General features: G+C 40.4%; 1 protein-coding gene across 1 annotated transcript in view; it reads left to right on the top strand.

The window, feature by feature from the left end:
* The window catches only part of LOC124153260, a 46263-nt gene extending 30239 nt beyond the window's left edge, over positions 1-16024 (top strand). The window contains exons 3-4 of the mRNA XM_046526358.1: positions 12174-12274; positions 15270-16024. Of these exons, the coding sequence (XP_046382314.1) occupies positions 12174-12274; positions 15270-15893 (725 nt within the window). The 3' untranslated portion in view covers positions 15894-16024. The remainder of the gene's footprint in view (positions 1-12173; positions 12275-15269) is intronic.
* The last annotated feature ends 2962 nt before the right edge of the window (positions 16025-18986 follow it).

Below are 18986 nucleotides of genomic sequence, written 5' to 3'. Positions count from 1 at the left end.
TAATAATGTTTATTGTTTCACACAAATATTAATTTTAAGAAATATATGGCTACAGGAACATAGGTACCCCTTTGAAGTTAATACTCCACTTTGGGGTTACCGACTCGTTCTTCAGTTAGAGTGCTTTTGTACATATTAGACAAAAAATGTTTCCTTGCTGGATCATTCGTATTGAGAAATAATAAGCTCCCTATTATATGAAACATATATAATATGTAAACATAATATATATAGATGAACATATGGAACATGAAACCACTAACTAACATAAAACAATCATAGTATCTCATTCCATTCATCACAATACCTCATTCACCTAAACAAATGTGAAACATCATTATGAGCAAACAGCCACATCTTTACCCTTTTGCAATATCTGTATACATTCATTTCGTCAGTTTTGTATTTTGGTAACTCAAAGTAAATTTTCGGTACCAAGAATAGGTAACTTTGTTTAAATAATTCTGTTCTTAGTCTGGGTATGCGAAAAGTATAACAATGTCGGAGATTATGAGATATTGGTAAGTTCTTTTCACCACCTCTAATATAAAATATTCTAAGGGCCTTATAAACGAATAAATACCTCAAAGGTAAGATGTCTATTTTTTTAATGGGGAAAGGGAATGAGTTAAGTTTGATGCCCTCAGCATTACCCTTATCACCTTTTTCTGAGATACCAGGAGTGGTTGCAAATTATTCAAGTATGCTCCACCCCAACATACAATTCCGTATTGTAATCTTCAATTTACTTATGCATAGTACACCATTATGAGAACAGACACTGGATAAGATATTAAGCACCTTTCACACTACTCGATGTGTCTCGAGCAAGAGATGTGGAAAAAGTCATCTTGAACGCTAAAATGAGATTTCGAAGTGGTCATTCCAGAGTGAATGCTCAACGTATCTTGGATCGAGTTTCTGAACGGCATTTCTCACTAATATAGAAAGCTTAAATTTTACTTGTATAACGTCACTTAGCATTATCAAAGGAACCATCGAAGGAATAACGTCCAGCGTTACCGAGACAATTATAATCATAATTTTTTCTTAAGATAACCAATTTTTAGCAATAGTTTCCTTCATCAAAGAAAACGAAAGGCATTGATTCCGATTCGTTACCCACCATTAGTGTATTCATAATTTACAAATTATTTAGTTTTAGAAATCCCAGTTTAGACCAATGGCAATGCTCAATTTTAACTGCATTTGAAAAAGGTCAGATTGGCGCCCATGCGATTCCACTCCACGTGACGTCACAGGGACCTATAAGGTATACGAGTAGATAAGAGTTATACATCGTCTGAGATTACCAATGCATGCATGAGGCACAGATCTCAGGGGCACATCTCTTAATAATCACCTATTTGAACTGCCTGAGGTCGGAAAGTTTCCTTCGTTTGATAAGGTATTAATAATCCTTATTTAAGCCAAGCGCTACCTGCTAGCAGCCTGTATCGTAGTGGCACTCATAGCCTCGCACCAAGGTGACCTCACACGGCAGCATCCGGATCCAGAATGACGTCACACGGGCTTTACCCAGCATTCGTACTTAGCCGTCGCGTTTTCGCGCGCTTGAAAATTTTCACATTTCATTTAATCGCGAAAAATAGATTTCTTCATTTAAAAATCTAAAAGTGTGAAATACGTACTCCAGGAGTAATAATCTTGCTATTTAGGGAATAAAAAAATAACAGGAAACCACCCTATAATTTGCCGTGCTGAACCTTCCTACTGCTTGAAGAAAGATCTGAGGTTTCCCCGGCGTATGATATTGTTGAAGTTATTTCGGGTTTCCCACCGGACTCATCGGGACTCACCGGGCTCAAGCCCTGATGACGATGGACGACACGACCATCGAAACGTCGGCAGAGATGGAGAACCTTATCCGGTGGGAAACCCGAAATAACTTCAACAACTTCCTACTGCTTCATTAGGTGGCCTAAATGGATTGCTCTGCACCGCTCGCCGAACTTCGGAGATTTTTGACAACTGATATAAAGTGCTTCCCAAAAGGTTAAAAAAATCCACCCACAACGGGTCCGACTGGTACCTCCCCTAATGTGTCTTCCAACGTGCTCTCGTTTCGCCCGAATCCATCGTGTCCCTACGGGAGGCGCAGGACGCTGTGTTGTTTACCTTACACCCTGGATCTTCATCCGAGGAAAATATTCATGGCCAGACTGAAAAAATTGAAATGTGAGGGCCATTTTTTATTTTTATGTTTAGCATTTTATATTTTGGACTCTATATATTCTTGTGCTGTATGTTACCACCCGACCATTGTCGACTTGCAACAATTTGATTGCAAAAGCTTCCACAGCTGCAATATTATCATGATTCAACTGTTTGTTTGACTGATTGTTTTCAACTTTGTTATTCAACCAAGGAGGCAATGATTTTATCTTTTTAATTAAATTATTTATATTTTCGATAAATAGAAAAACTATTTGATATCAATTGTTATTGCAATGAATTGAAAATAGTGCTGAGGTATACGCATGTTTCAAGCTTTTATCCTATAATGAATGTAAAGTAGAGCTTGACAAAATATTTTTAAGTTAGCAAACCAAAAAGATAATAGCTTGAGGCGTAACTTCAAGAAATTACTTCATGTAGAAATGAGAAGCAGTAAATTTCACACGCTTCCCTATATAAATTATACAACTTTCCACATCAGCATTTTAACCGGATTTAAATACATGGATATAAAGAATTTGGCATCGATATTGCATATTTTTTCTAGGTAAAAATTGTTAACAGCATGTACAAACTAGGTGGTAACAAGTTTTAAGCCAATAAAAATTTTGCTTGTCTTAATATAAAATGTTTATTCAAAATCACTTAAAATATTTTACACTCAATTCCACTGTCTCATCGGAAAAAATACCATTTAGCCTAAGTGGCGCTTCGTACATAAATTTCAAATTCGCTGTCGATGGTAAAGGGCATTTTTTCTGGACCCGATTTTCCGACTTCTCTTTCAGACCCCCTATTTAGGAGATAATAAAATCTCTTTTGAAGACGGAATCACAATCAATGCTACCGTGAGTGAGGAACTAGATCTGATTACACTCTGGAGGATAATTCTGTTTTGAGGCACACTTTATGATATAAAGATAAAGAGGGTTGATTTTATGACTTGTTTAAAATTAATTCATAGTACCTGATATTTAATTGCCTAATCAACTTAGGGGCACATGGCAATATTTTGTGTAATGGTGCGAAAGATAACATAATCACAGAATAAAGTACGTGCTTCCAATTCATGGGTCGATAATCATCAATTTCCCCACACCCAGTGTCCCCAATGTCAACCCTAGATCTTTCCACAGCATTGCACGGCATTTTCAAAATTCTTTCGGATTGCAATCATCGCTAGCTTCCACGCGAAAAGGCAGACACCCATCCCAAGGACATTTGACTGCGGGAGGTGCGCAAACAATAGGGATTGAGGTTACCGGGAGAAGACCGGAGAGACTAGATAACACGAAAAAACTCGCTTGGAAACGTCCCCAAGCAGAGCTACAGCACCAGGGGGGGGGGGGGGTAAAAAGGTGCTTTTGTGAGGCAGAACCAGAGCGGCGACCCACCCCACTGAACCCAGAGCACAAGAGGAAGCACCAACAATGCCGACACCCCATTGACCTTTTGAGTTTTAAAAAAATACGTACACTGCGCTCCCTCCTGCTGCGCTGGGATCATGCCCGTGAACGAAAATGCAAGTTGGAGTAAGTCGAGTGTCGAAGTCTCCGAAGGAGTGGTTGCCCGATGCGATCCACGATTTAAATCCCTTGAGAGCCAGAGAGACCACTTGACCCAAGCCCTCCATGCTAAGCGGTTATTTTGCGTTTCGGGAGAAGGGTTGGTTGAGCGAGCAAAAGACAAGGCTACATTATCATCTACCGTAGCCTGCGTTATTCATAAGGCCGTCCAACGTGAGCTGCAAAAGGGCAGAATGAGTATGTCTGGAGTTAGTTCCAATTGTCGCCGCGCTGGTGCGCTGTTTTGAGAACTAAATTCGAATGGGAATGAATGGCGAACGTTTGAAGGAGACGCTATTTATGTCAAATTTAGTTCTCTTTTCGGGATTATGATAAAATTTAGCTTGTTTATTTACTTTTGGCACTTATTTTTGGTATTTTAACGGAAAAATGATTTCGAAATTATAGGTATTTCCGACAAAGTGTTTTTTTCCTAAACACAGGACCTTTTACAGCGTCCGTTTCTTTTTTAGCATAATTGTATACAACGTAGGCTACGCATCTACATACTACTCCGCAAGCCGCCGCTATATGCGTATGGTGGAGGGTGTTAAAACATGTAACGTTGTGTTCATGATGTTTGGCGTAATTCATTATGCACTGATGCTTACATTGTATTTTTGTTATTTGCATGCATATTTGTATTTAATTTTGGAGTTTTGGAGTTGAGGGCGCTATGGTGATGGGGAGGGGAGTGAACAGGGGATTGTTTGAGAGAGAGAGAGAGAGAGCCATTTTGGATGGAGGAAATGAAATAAAGCGCTTCAGAGTATAAAAGATTATTATTATTAATGAGAGGAAAAAGGTTGCGAAAAAGGTCCGTTTACCCTGCGTAGTGCACGGTCCGACGGGACAGGCACCGGCATCGGTTTTTCTGGTGCACCTTCCCTCAAAAGGGTCGGACGAGACGCGATTTTTTTCATTTTGACTCACTTTGCTTTTGTACATAAATAAGACTCAGAAATAAAAGTAAAAATTTCACTTATTGCCTCCATCCTGCAGATGATTTTGGCGAATTGAAGTTTGACTTAATACGGCGTTCTAGAGATTGTTTTCCGTCATGTGCCTCTCAGGCTCACCTCGCCCCGATTTAGAGAATTCCAGACCGCGCCCTGCGCAGGGTTAACAGATAAAAAGGAAATGATCTAACGAAATTCCGCTGAAAATCTGTAGATGTGATTTATTGTTCGAGGGAATATGACTTTATTCGTTTACATCTACATAATACCCCACAAGCCGCATAAAAGGCGTGTGGCAGGGGGTATTAGGACACCAGCCGTTTACAGCTATAAAAAAAAAGAAGTGCTCTAACGAGGTTGGGACTAGCGTTTATTAAAGTCCTTTACGGTTCGGGGGAAAAACGAATTCCCATATCTATCCGTTCGGCAAAACACCTCTCTTAATTTATCGCTTCTATCGGACCTGGAAATATAGTGTGGCTCTAATATTATGTTCTCTATGTCGCTCTTAAAGATATCCATTCTCAATTGTTCAAGCAATCTAAGCCTAGCGCGCAGCCTCCGAGTCTCCAACGGCTCCCAGCCTAATTCGCTTAACATCTGGGTAACACTGTCTGTACGCCCGTAGCAGTCTACCTACTTCATAAAAAGTAAAAAAAAACTGTTTTAAAAACATTCAAAGTAAATAAATAAATTTCGTTGGAGGGGGAGAGCGCGGGGCCTCCTCTCCTGAAGGTAACTTCAACACATACTCATATTCAAATTTATATTTATGATAATACATCTAAATCTATAAACTACTCCTCAGCCTCCTCGAAGGGGTTTGCTAGGACAACAACCGTTGACAAATTAAAAAGAAGTACTCTACGGCTCCTTGCACACACACCGATTTAGGACGGCCGGTAAAATATCGGCCGTCCACATTCTAATAGTGAACAATGGCAGGGCATGAGAGCTGGCACACACACCGATCACGCGCCGGCACCGACGAAATGCCGGTTAGCTGCCGGCCATTGTCACTGTGGATCATCGGCGCCGGCTCAAAAACACAGCAACTTATCGTTTGACCGGTAAAAATCCGGCGTGTGTGCAAGCAACGCGTCGCCGGTAAAATATCGGCCGATATTTTACCGGCCGTCCAAAATCGGTGTGTGTGCAAGGGGCCTAACGAAATCCCACCTAGCATTTATTCCAGTCCTTACTTTTTCGGGGTAAAAACGGATTCCCGTAATTATCCGTTCGGGAAAATATCTCTTACTTTATAGTTTGTGTTGGACCAAGAAATATATTGAGGTTCTTAATTGATTTGATAATTTATAGTAGAATTTTGATTATAGCAAACAACAGACCCGAGTTTCAATTCTTCTTCAGGTGAAGATGATACAAAGGAGTGAAACCTTCGTCGCGTTATGATTTAAATCCATTAGTAATCGAAATTCGCAAGTTGTGTTGATTTCCTTCTTTTTTTATGCAGTGGAGTCCCGCCAATCGTAACAATTTGGGGCCGAACCCTGTTCGTATGAGCCAAAATAATTGTAAAAATAACCAGTTTGGAACAGAAAAATGAATCACAAGCGTATGCAGTGCAAAGGACCCTTTATATAACTGGACGAAACCGTACTCGCCCTCCGCCTTCTTTGGCAGTCTATCACTCCCCATTACTATTATTTACTTCAAATAAACTATTGAATACTGCACGTAGTTTATAGTTTATGCCGTGTACAACATTTTAAACTTTGAAAGTAAACGAATCATTATGTACTGTTTAAGGCCAAAATGTTAAATAAAAGAACTGTACTGTACACAAAAAATGTTAATTTTCTTCGGAAAATATTTCATTTCGGAGCTGTTCGCAATAAACGTTTTCATATAAGCGGAATTCCACTGTAGTTATAAAATGTTGTTACATGTTATTGCGTTCTGAATTGATCAATTTTTTTCAATGTTTGTCTTTGCGTTTTGACTCACGTTTTATAAGCAAATCTACATCTACATAATACTTTGCGAGCCACCTCTAGGGTGTTTGGCAGGGGGTGATCACCAGCATGCAAGAGGAACTGATCTAGGAAAGCAAAAATTTCGGATCGTTTCTCTCCTTAAAAACGTAAGACCTTCAAAACTTCTCTCCCATCACATGAAACTGAACTTGTGTCCATAATGCCTTCTCGCTTTAAGCGTAACTGTTGCTCAATTTCAAGAGGCAATTGCAACTTGCAGGTAAACAAGCTCGTCTGCTACGACCCAAATTCTTTGATTTGACGCTAAACCAACTGAATGGCTCCCGAGTTCGCATAATAGTGATACATTCGACCCGTAACACAAGAGGGAGAATTAGCTTCTCTCCGGGGGCTCTGACTTGGTCTCAAGTTACGGATGTTGCGCCATCTTTTGAATACGAATTTCTCAGATGATAGGTGAAAGGGCGTCTGGCGGAAGCAATGTGAAACTCCGCGTTCAAACTCACCGCTGTGCTTTATTATCGGGGTGGGTCTAATTAATTTCCCATCCCCTCATGCATTAAGACGCAAAGCACCCCCTACGTTCCATACACACGTCTTAAACACGCAAAAAACAAACTCAGATAATCAGCAAAAAAACTAATGTAATGAATCAATCGGAAAACTACGATGCTATTATTCTATTCACTACTGAGTAATCTGTGGATATAGTTTCATATAAATCTACTAAAATCTGTTACTAATTTTGCCTATTTAACAAAATTTGCATGCAGTAGTCATCGGTTCTTGTAATGAACCAAGGCCTAAAAATTACCTTGAATATATTCCACGTGATAGGTACTATCATTTACGACTCTAAAACTCATTGCATATATCTTAATCGCAATTGAATATTTGTTTTTTAGACCCTATAGCTAATGCCTAAATATAGGTTTCAAAATAATTACGTGCTTTTTCTGCGCCAAAAGTAATCCTGTTGAGTTTGATCTTTAGATAGAAATTTCTGACACATAAATTTGTAGCAACCACATAACAGTTTCATCTTCTACCATCAAGGGAATGCATACACAGTGGCGCCGACTCCATGGCGCCTGAAGGGTCCCGAGCCCCCTCAAAAATTCGTTCTAGGTGTGAGGAAAAAATGTGTCAGGCATGTTGATTTTCCCCGGAGTGTCCAGATATCGAGATTCGAGTTATCAGAGTTCTAATATTGATCATATTACTCTTCTAAAATGCTTAAAAAAACTTAAAACTCACTAGTTAAAAAATTTCCCGGGGCAAGATCCCCGGTTTGGACCCCCCCAATATTTTTTGTAAGTCGACATCCCTGTGCATACATCACAATTAATTCATCACAGGGTGAAAAGTTAACAACATTAGATGTATTTAATGTATTACTGATATATCAGGTTGTTCTACGTCTCAAATTAGACCATTTCGGAGCATTGAGATCCACCTTCACCTACTGTCACGAGAAATTTTCAACTCAATCTTCGAAAACTAAAGAAAAATAATATCAAAAACTCATATGCTGCCACGGGAAGAAAATAATACTTAGCCATCTGATTAAATTCTGAATGTATTTCTATATGAAAGAAAATTTAGCTATAGATTGGTGAAAATTCTGCATCATTCAGTCATTTAAACGAAAGTTATTCATATATTAACGCATTAACTGTTCAATTGAACACCACTATGTTAAAGTACTACAGCAAAAATGACAGGGATCACGGTCCCTTACTCCATCATATGGCTGTCTGGTTTTCCGTACATGAACGCTAATTTAAGTACTAACGACTGTCAGTCAGAGCAAAGCAGCTTATACTTAATTTATTGTTATTTGTAAGTAAAAATAGAATATACATTAAAGCGTTAGGTTCAGAAATGCAGAACGCGATTTCCAGTGATTTTTTCTACCATTTTGGAAGATTCGTTAGAAATTAATAACTTCCATAAAGATCCAACCTGGTTAATGGAAAATGAACGTATTATAAGACATTGTTTAATGCGTGATTTCGTGAAAGTTGTTAATGTTCATAAAAACATGGTAGTAATTTTCGCCACTAAGCAAGGGACTCTACGAAAGTGAACTTCGTGATTTGAGTGTCGTATTATTTGTTTAGTGCAGAAGGCTTATAGAGATGGTTGCCCATTGCCAATGCCTTTTTGAACATCTTAGGCACCAAACTCGGGTTCCTGAGAGTGTGGAATACTCCTGTTTATTTATGAGAATGCCTATATTCTTTCATCCAGTCTCAGCGCATATGTAAAGTCTAAAACAAGTTGTATAAACTCAAATATTTCGACTAATTACACTTAATTTATAAGTAGATTTCTTGATAGACAGTGCACCGCAAAGCACGGTGATATAATATTTTGAAGCAGAACTATGTGGAGTGCAATATGTTTTGATGCATCACCCAGTCAGAGTAATACAACTAGTATTTACTTTATTGATACTTGTTAGTGGAAATAGAAAGTACCTTAAAGTCAGATTTATAAATGCAGAATCGAATTCCCAACATTTTTTCCAGCCAATTGGACAACTCACCAAAAATAAACAACTTTCACATAAAGATCCTACCAATTTGGTTCATAGAAAATGCGAATGTAACAAGAAATTGTTTCAGGAACGACTTTTTGAAAGTTGTTCATATTCATAAAAAACAAGACAAGCGCACCCAAATATTTCAACTGATGATACTTCATTTTGAAGTGGCTTCTTTGGCAAACATATTTATTATTAAGGTATTCCACCGATTATTTTAGGTTTCACTGGAGTGCTGAAGAAGAATTCTGGGAGCCTCCCCTTCCATCATGCACTTCCCTCTTCAATTCACAATAAGTCCTACTCCCTTTCATTCTATCTAAAAATCCTATTCTTTTCCTTCCTCTCCTTCGTTTTCCCAACATTCTACCCTCTGACACTGTTTCCAACATCCCCTCCCCGCTAAGTGCTCGCTCCATCCATACCTTCCGTCTCCTCCGTATCTCATCTAAAAGCTGCCTCTGCTCACCCACCATGTAGTACGGCGCTTCGGCGTTCCTCCTCCCCTCCGTCCACTTCAAATTCTCCATTCTTCGCCACACCCACGTCTTCTGTCGTCCTCCCTCCTTAGTGTCCACGTTTCTGCACCGTAAAGCGCTACACTCCAGGGGCCGTATTCTGTATATCGTCGGTACCGCACCGATCTGTTTCCCTTTCAAGCCCACCGACTGGACATCATTCCGTACCGACGACGGCACTTTCAGCGATTCTGTAAGGTCGTCGGTTTCAAACCAGTCGGTACGGTTCCCCTTCCTTCCCAAACAGGGAAAATCCGAAGTTAGAAGTTATCTAACGTGTTCCCACCAATGAAAGAAGGGTAAAAACAAATGAAGACTCATTGGCACAGTTTTTTGTCGTCATTCTCAATCTTTTTGTTTGCGGAAATTACGACTTATTGCTATATTAAGATAATTGATAGGTATTGGATAAGTTGTAAACAATGCTTATACAATGTGTGGTAGTAATGCTGTACCAACAGAATCGAAGGAAACAATATTACAACATCACAATAAAGTTTGTATGCGAAGGAGATTGTTGTTGCAGGAATGAATCATTGAAACTATCCTTGAGATCGTAGTTTCTTTTTTTAAATATTGGTTCCGTATATTGCTATTTATTCATGATTTGGTAATATAGTTGTCATTAAGTAAGTTCCGTCTAAATGTGAAGGTTATGCCATTGCCACCGTAGCAGACGAAAATCACAGGCCATGGAACGTGAACGTAGGATTCAAAAGCAAATGTAAATGTTATATTAGAGGACCAAGTTAGGAAATTGTAATAAAAATATGGAGCTGGATGTTATTAAAAGAAGTGTAATGACGAGGAAGTAAAGAAATTGTGATTGGGTGAAATACATTATGTTTAAGTTGCGCATTCCAAGTGAGAGAAAATGATAATATTGCGGTAAACCTCATACTCATTAACAAATATCTTCTTTTATCGTCAAGGGAATCAATGGCTGACGATCAAATGAAATATAGTTGCCTATTACAAATGAAAGAAACTGATACCGTTGTGGCAAACTTCATACTTGAATAAAAACATCTTATTTCTATGCCGAGAGAAACGCCAAATGATGATTGAGTGAAATAATAGTTGCCTATTCAGAGTGAGATACAGTGATAACATTGCGGAAAAACTCGTATTTAATCAAAAATATCTTTTTTTATTTCAAAGGAGCACATAAATGATGATAGAGAGAAATAAAGCCTATTACAAGCGAGTGAAAGTGGTAACATAAATGAGAGAAAGTCATTATATGTTAGCAAATATCATGTTTATTAACCAATATCTTATATTTCTGTCAAGGTAATCAATGTAGATGATGACACAGTGAATTATAGAGGCGTATTCGAAGGGGCAGAAAAAGATAACATTGCAGCAAACCTCATTATTTACTCGGTGATGAGGTAAAAACAAAATAAAACGTACAATGCGCACCGGAGAGTTCATGAAACCCACTAGTCGGTGGCCGTACCGACACCTTTTTGCTGTCGGTACGGCTACCGACGATCTCCCGTCCTCACGTCGGTGCCGCACCGATCGGGTGCGTACAGAATTGCACCACTGCTTGCCGGGAGTCGGTGTGACGTCGCACCCGACAAATCGGTGCCGCACCGTTCGGTTTGGAGTTACAGAATACGGCCCCAGATCAGACTCTGCACTAACCTTTTCTTTAAATTATTACAGAGCGAACATTCATAAGCTTCTTCCTGTTCGTGAACGCCTCCTTCGCTAATGCAACTCTCTTCCTAATTTTGTTACTACTGTATCTGTTTTCCTCTAACGTACTTCCTAAATAGTTGAACTGCTCAATAGCCGCTGATATATATATTATTGAATGGATTTCAATATTTTTTCACCCAATCTCATTAGATAAGAAACGACTAAAACAAGATCTGTCAACTCAAATATTTCGACTAATTATACTTAATTTTGAAGCAGCTTCCTTTATTCACGTTGCACCACAAAGCCCAGTGATATAAAATTTTTATGCAGGATTGTGTGGAGTGCATTAGTATACATTTTGATGCAACCATTGCGATTGCCAGATGCTCCTGCTGGCGAGAAAGCGCCCTGTTGCGAGGAAAAAATACAAATGGGTAGGCTCCCGAAAACTGGAATCGCAGCCAGATTACGGAGATGTTAATCGGACGAAAGGAAGAAGGCAATCGCGGCCTCCTCGAGATGCCTGCGTGTTCACCTACACGGGAACCCTATCTGTTGATCTCCGGGAAAGACAAGAGGAGAAGGCCGAAGTCAGAGGAGTAGTGGTGGGAGGCGGACGGGACGGGGTGCTTCTTGGTGCAATATGGGAAGACGCTAATGAGGGAGGAGGGAGGTGGAGGCGCCCCCCACAAGACACGAGGGAAAGCCAACCTCATCCGCCAGTTCACAGAGGAGGGGGTAGGATATATATAAGGCTCACGCAGACACCACAGTGACATATCAAACAACACTCGTTCCCACCTGGACAGACTGCCGTACCGTTTTAGAGGAAACGGAGACTTTAAGGAGTGAATTTAGGATGAAGACAATACTGGTGAGTTGAGTTGCAGTGAATTACTTTGATTTTTTAAGCAGAATAATTTCTGTCTGATTTTCAAGAAATAGAGAGCAGACCGATACATATAAGGTGCTGTTAAGGCCGTTTTACACGGTCCAAGGAATTGCGCAATCTCACGTACGTGCGAAGGCGCAATCAAAATTACGTCGTGTAAAGCGGTGAATTGCTAGAACACATGCGAGAATGCGTGGATACGAGACAGCAAAATAGCCCCTGCTCTAATTTCGTTCTCGCATTCGCGCAATTCCACGCCATTTTAGAAATTAATGCAGCTCTAACCTGCGCAATGCCGTGCCCCGTGTAAAACGGCCTTCACTTCCGCAAACAATAAGGGACCATGATATTTGCGATAGTTTAGCTCTAGGATCGCTTGACTCGGACTAGATGAAATACGCTCTGTGCTGAAGAGGTTAGAGTTTTGCCTAATATTAAGTTGAGTAAAAGTTACAAAGTTTCAATCTTTTTATTTTCCCATGGAATTACTTCACTTATTTTGAACCACAGCATAATGACCTTTTTCGTGAATTACGACATAAAACGATCTACAGTCTTGAAATCGATTGGAGAAGACTAACGACACCTTTTGCTTCCCCCGATAATTGAATCTATCTAAAGCACTGCAGAAACAAGTGACTTTGCACGCAATCACGCGCACGGGTGCAAAGTTAAATGCACCAAAAGACGAAGTTTGCCATGAAAAAATATTTGACTTAGTTAAATATTTTAACATGACGACATTCATCCTTTGGTGCATTGAATCTATCTAATTTGCTACTGGTTTATTTCGAGAGATATTTGAGCCTTGGATAACTTCCGTCTAGCATAAGTCAATTTATTCCATTTATAGCTGCTGGAAGCCAGTAGACACTGTTTAACTCCATAGTTACGCAAACTTTGGTGGGGTTAAGAGTTGGGAGCATGCCTTCATTGTTCTCCAATAGTTGTAACAGTTCTCACTCGTGCTGAAATTACAAGGGAATGTCTTGAACCACAATTAGCTCCTACAAGACATCCGATCATACCCTTAAGCACGTTCCTTGCATCAAAAAAGGAGCACAATCAGAGAGTATTCAAACCACAGCCAGTGTAAGTGCAGTGCATTCAATTTTACACCTCATGGTTTGTGAAAAGTTGGCCCAGAATGAGGATGCATTCACTACACCCAGTGTGTGCGAAAAAGTCCACGTCATTTGGCTAATTTCATTCATTTTTCTCTGATTTTAATATTTGTACATTTTTTGCGTTAATAAATAATACGAGTCAAGTAAACTCGTTCACTTTAATGTTAGAGTTTCCTTGCATCATTAGTTTTCTATATTCTTAAAATTATTTTGGATAGAAATTTTGAAACGAACTTCGATAAATGCTTTCAATTATTGTGTGCCGTCTCGTTTCTCAGTCATTAGATTTGACGCGTTACAGTTCTCATGAGACCTTTACTCTAGTAGTAAATAAATATGTTTTCATTTTTGTGAATAACATTCTGAATACGTACACATTCATAGCATTAAACACTAAATACTCTTCGGGGAGATAATATAAATGAAGTAGGAATGAAATATCCTTTGAAGATATCTTTAAAAACCAAGTAATAAAAACATAACAACTTCACCCCTAAACGATAACTGATAAGGATGTATCAACGTTGAAATACGCGGTTTCGTTAAGAAGTTTTTTTAAGAGGAGCCTGCAAAGAATATTTCATTCATGATGGAACAGCTCCGACACGTCTCGCCTGAAAAAAGTTTTCTCAAAAGTGAGCAAATTCATGTATTCCAACCTAAGACAAGAAGGCTATATTTTGTGGAACCAAGTGACAAGTGACACATTGACAAAATAATGTTTGTATGTACCACAGAAATGTTTTACTTACCGACTTAGGTTTCAAAAACTTATGTTGTGATTTAATGAACAAGAGAGATGGTAAAGTTTCGAAAAATTGGAAGAAGAGTTCTCGGGTTTCCAGCCGGGTCCAAGGGTTTTTCTGCACCGACGTTTCGAAGGCTAAGTCTGCCATCGTCTTCAGGGTTAATCTCCTTCATTCACCCTGAAGACGATGGCAGACTTAGCCTTCGAAACGTCGGTGCAGAAAAGCCCTTGACCCGGCTGGAAACCCGAGAGCTCTTCCTCCAGTCTATTCGCAGGGAAAACCTTAGATCCTTCACTTTCGAAAAATTTATTTAAAAACGTACGACGCGTTTCGACCGCCAGGCCATTCTAAAGCACAGCGAGTGTGATTTTTAAAGATACCTTTGTAGACAGGTATTCTGACGTACGATTTTATGCACGAAATTTCAGGCATGATTTTAGGGCTCAAATTTTACAAATAAAATATTCTGAACAGGGAATTCAAGATACGCGTGAGTGGAATGATCATTTGACATAATACGTACTTTGAGGCGAGGAGCGGTCGATATTGCGGTGGTCCTTTCTTTTTCATTTTTCAGTTATTATTACGCGTGATGAGTAATACTTACGTGTGGTAACGTGTTTGCTAAGTGTTTGAAACGATTGATAGCAGTTGAATATGAGATTATGAAAGTTCTTTAAATCTTTTGATCAGGATAAGCTCTACTTTTGAAATGAGATGAAATAAATGAGTAAAAACATGAAGCAGTTACGTATTCGGGTTACAATCCCCCTTGAGTCTTTAAAAGAGGCGCCAAATATAATTTATATACTTTATTTTAATAAATAATCTTACAAAATTACTGTTTATGAGTCCTAAAAGTCACTTTTTCAACATTTAAAAAAATCCCAAAATATTCCGGGGGCGGGACCCCCCTTTGACCTGGGGTATTTTCCATGTACCCCTGAATGGCCCCGAAATCTCGGGTAAACCCTCCCTCCCCCATTTCAAAATCCTGGCTACTGATAACTGACGCGAGGCTCGGAGCGGTCAATATGATCTTTATTTTTTATAATTTTTGCTTTGTGGTCTAAATACTCTCTTCCTCATTAATTCTCCCAGGTATTCGCGTGCGTCCTCGCACTGGCGCTGTCCGAAGTGCCCGCCAAAGAGGAATCGGAGCCAAAGGAGGGCTCCAAGCAGCCCGGAAAACGAGGCCTCTTCGGGCTGGGATACGGGGGACTCGACTACGGGTCCCACGGCCTCTCTAGCTACGGCTTCGGCTCCTACGCCGGACTCGGCTCCTACGCCGGACACGGCTCCTACGGCGGCGGACTGTACGGACAGAAGACAGTGACCATCACCAAGGAGATCCCCGTCGCCGTGCCGCAACCGGTCGCCGTGCCCATCGTGAAGACGGTCGGCGTGCCCGTGCCGCACGCCGTGCCCTACCCCGTCATCAAACCGTACCCCGTGGCCGTGGAGAAGCCCGTGCCATTCGCGGTGGAGAAACCCGTGCCCTACCCGGTCGAGAAGAAGGTTCCGTATCCCGTTCACATCCCGGTGAAGGTCCCGGTTGCCCACCCGGTGCCCTATCCCGTGGAGAAGAAGGTCCCCTACCCCGTGCACGTCCCCGTCAAGGTCCCCGTCCCCCACCCCGTCCCCATCTACAAGACCATCCCCGTGTTCGTGAAGACGGGACACGAGAGCTTCGGCTACGGATCGCACGGCCTGGGGCTCCACTGAGGAAACTGCGGCGAAGCGAAGCAGCCCTCTTGCGGGCACCAAACGCCAAAGAGAAGACATGACATGACATTCGTGTATAGCATACGTCATCCGGAGACATTCCATCCTCAACGCACTTTATATATATTATAAATAAATGTATCTATATCGGCAATAAAATACGTTACTAAAATCGATCCAGTCCCTTTTTTGAATTTTCCCAAAAATTTACAGAAATCTTAGTCAGTAATAATATAATATATTTTATTAAAACTTCAACGCCTCGAAAACATCGCATTTAAAGGCCATTACAACGGTGGAATCTAACAGACCACACCGTTGCGCGATCATAAACCCCCATTCCCTCGATAGGTGCAACCTACCCAAGCGGGACTCGAACCCGCGACCATCGATTTGGCAGGCGACGACTTTACACCGTCAGTGATATTGAAACCGTGCACTACTTGAAACTGGAAACTAACACTTGTAAACCTGTGCTCAAGACTATCCAAAAGGCTAGGCAAAACCATCACGCCAGCCAATCAGAGCGTGACGCTGACGACAGTCAGCAGTCACATGACCACCAGAGTGAATGTATATAAGCAAGTTATAATTCTCACTCGACACTCATAGCCCTGAGGACGATGACCGAGTCGGACATCGAGACGTCGGCAGTTATTAAGTTCCTGACCCGGTGGAGATCCCGAGAACTCTTCACTAAGTCTATTCGCCGGGAAACAACGAAATCTTTCTTTACACCGTTGCCACTGAGGCCGGAATGATAACACTTTGAACTGATGAACTCTTACACTTTGCTCTGCGCCGCAAGCTCTGAGCCGCGAATGTCGTGCGAATCATGGCTCGCGCTGCGCATGCGCAAACAAATCTCTGCAAACCATACCATGAATGGGGTCCTCAGTTGCTTATAACCAGGAACAGCTTGGCGTCATTTATACGGGTCGATGTTGAGACAAACTGATTCAATGGGTAACTGTGGAATGGAGCATATCGATGGCTAAGTTCTGACAACACGTATCTCAAATTCGGCCGCTTTGAGACAGGTATCTTAAACAAAGTTTAATAACATTAAAAAATAAAATACAAGCAAAGAACAGCCCTTCGTTTGCAAATGAATGCTTCTTTTTCAGTTTTATGAAATTTTGGTTTTTAATTTCACCGTGCAAATAAAAGAAATTAATCGTTTTTTTTTGCTCTCCTGAAAAGTTGCTATTTTTGAGATACGTGTTGTTGTAACTTGGCCATCGATATCTGTTTACGTGAATGATCGAAGAAATTAGGTCGCAAAAACAGATAAAATACGACCAGTACAGCGGCCGCTTAAGTTAAAAAATTTCCCTACCATTGAAAAAAAAACTTTAAAAAAACTCAATCCCTTGACTTTGGAGCGAAATAAACGATCCTTTGATTCAGGCTTAACCGTTAGCATTTACAAATAAATTTCCATACCTTAGAGTATTTCGTAATCCCAGCTCTTTGGCGCACGTTCCAACCCTTTTTCTCCTTGTATGAGCGTACTCCTCTCCCACGGCGATTTGAATTTGTCTCCTTCCATCCGATGGGCTTTCACACGAGGATTTCCGATTCCCGAAGCACTTCGAAAATCCTTTCCCGTCGCAACACAATAGCACGCCAAGAACATAACTCGAAACGCCATCCGTAGAGCTTAAGAAGATGCTCAAAACACGCGCACGCAACACACACGGAACGAGAAGAAAAAAAAACACGCGCGGAGAACGCAACGGTCGACAGCGAAACGGTGATCGCCGCGTGTCGTTTTGCAGCACCGTGAAAGAGCCATCCGATGTTTGGCTGGGTATGTCTCGGAGAACGCATGACCGCGTCAACAAAGCCGAAATGAGTGAGGGCTTCACTCGTTCGTTCTCCGCTGACCCCAGCACACTCTGCGGGGAGAATCCGCAGCTGTCGAAGTCATGTTCCCACGTAGAGTCATCGGCAGAGCAAGGAGACGTTCGTTGGCTCTGCCCGGGAGAGAAAGATAAGGTGGGCATTGGAATACAGAAGCGGAGTCATTGGATCAAATGCCCAAACACTAGATGTGGACGGAGTCGTTCTTTTCATAGATTCAGTCTTCATGAAGCAAGTCACTAGAGCGTTTCATGCAATTATTTTTTCAAATTTTATTCTTTCAGCGATAAGACCATTTTGACATTCAATGTGAAATATACAATTGAGGTCACTTCAAGCATTATATGCATTAATATGACAGTAAGAGCTATAAATGTGCAGCAAATAAAAATATAAATTAAGAAAAGTTAGCATCATTTTCACAAATCATAAACGGCAAGTAATGGCACGGATATAAACATGAGGAGTTTAAACTAATTAACAACATGAAGGACATGTATCAATAACCCTAAAATAAACTGTAAATGTGCAATGACAAAGAAAAGAAAAAAATGAAACTATTTAACGACAGGAAGGGACAAGTAAGCATCAACTAAACAATAGTAGACTGTAAAGAAGCAGTAACAAGAATAACAAGTTTAAGAAGCAGATTACTTTAAATGAAATGATCATAGCAGAAGTAATTGTACCTACACATTTTACAAAAGTTAGAGTTTTAACAAATTAATGATATAAAGTAGTAACCGATACCGAAAAACAATAGAAACTTACTTTTAATGTAGTAAAATGAATAGCAAGAGTTCAATGTGCATTAATTTTATGATATCTGATATAGCAAAGTTAATGAAGACATACAAAGCATTCATCAAAAATTAAACAAAGATTCACCAACTGGATACAGGTGTGGCCTTTCGTGGGCACCACCATATAATCATCGAAATTCACTCAATAATTGATTCAATTGACTCATTAACTTCGCTCTTGTGATTCTCGATGAATCAAAAGAACCGTACACTGATCAATCCGCGAGAACGACCTACTCCGTAACCGATGTGGACCCAAATACGGAAAATAGTCACAGGATACGCATACGCATATGAAAAATATTACGCATACTGACAAATTGCCCTTCCACATTCATGAAAATGCAAAACTTGCCAACTGATCATGAAGGGCATCTGCTCTTGAAGCTAGAACATGTAAAAAATACTATTAGAAATACTAAGA

This window comes from Ischnura elegans, chromosome 2 (assembly GCF_921293095.1).
Source record: "Ischnura elegans chromosome 2, ioIscEleg1.1, whole genome shotgun sequence".
In the NCBI taxonomy this organism is placed as follows: Eukaryota; Metazoa; Arthropoda; class Insecta; order Odonata; family Coenagrionidae; genus Ischnura; species Ischnura elegans.
Note: the sequence above shows the minus strand (reverse complement) of the source record. Positions and strands in the feature narration are given on the sequence as shown.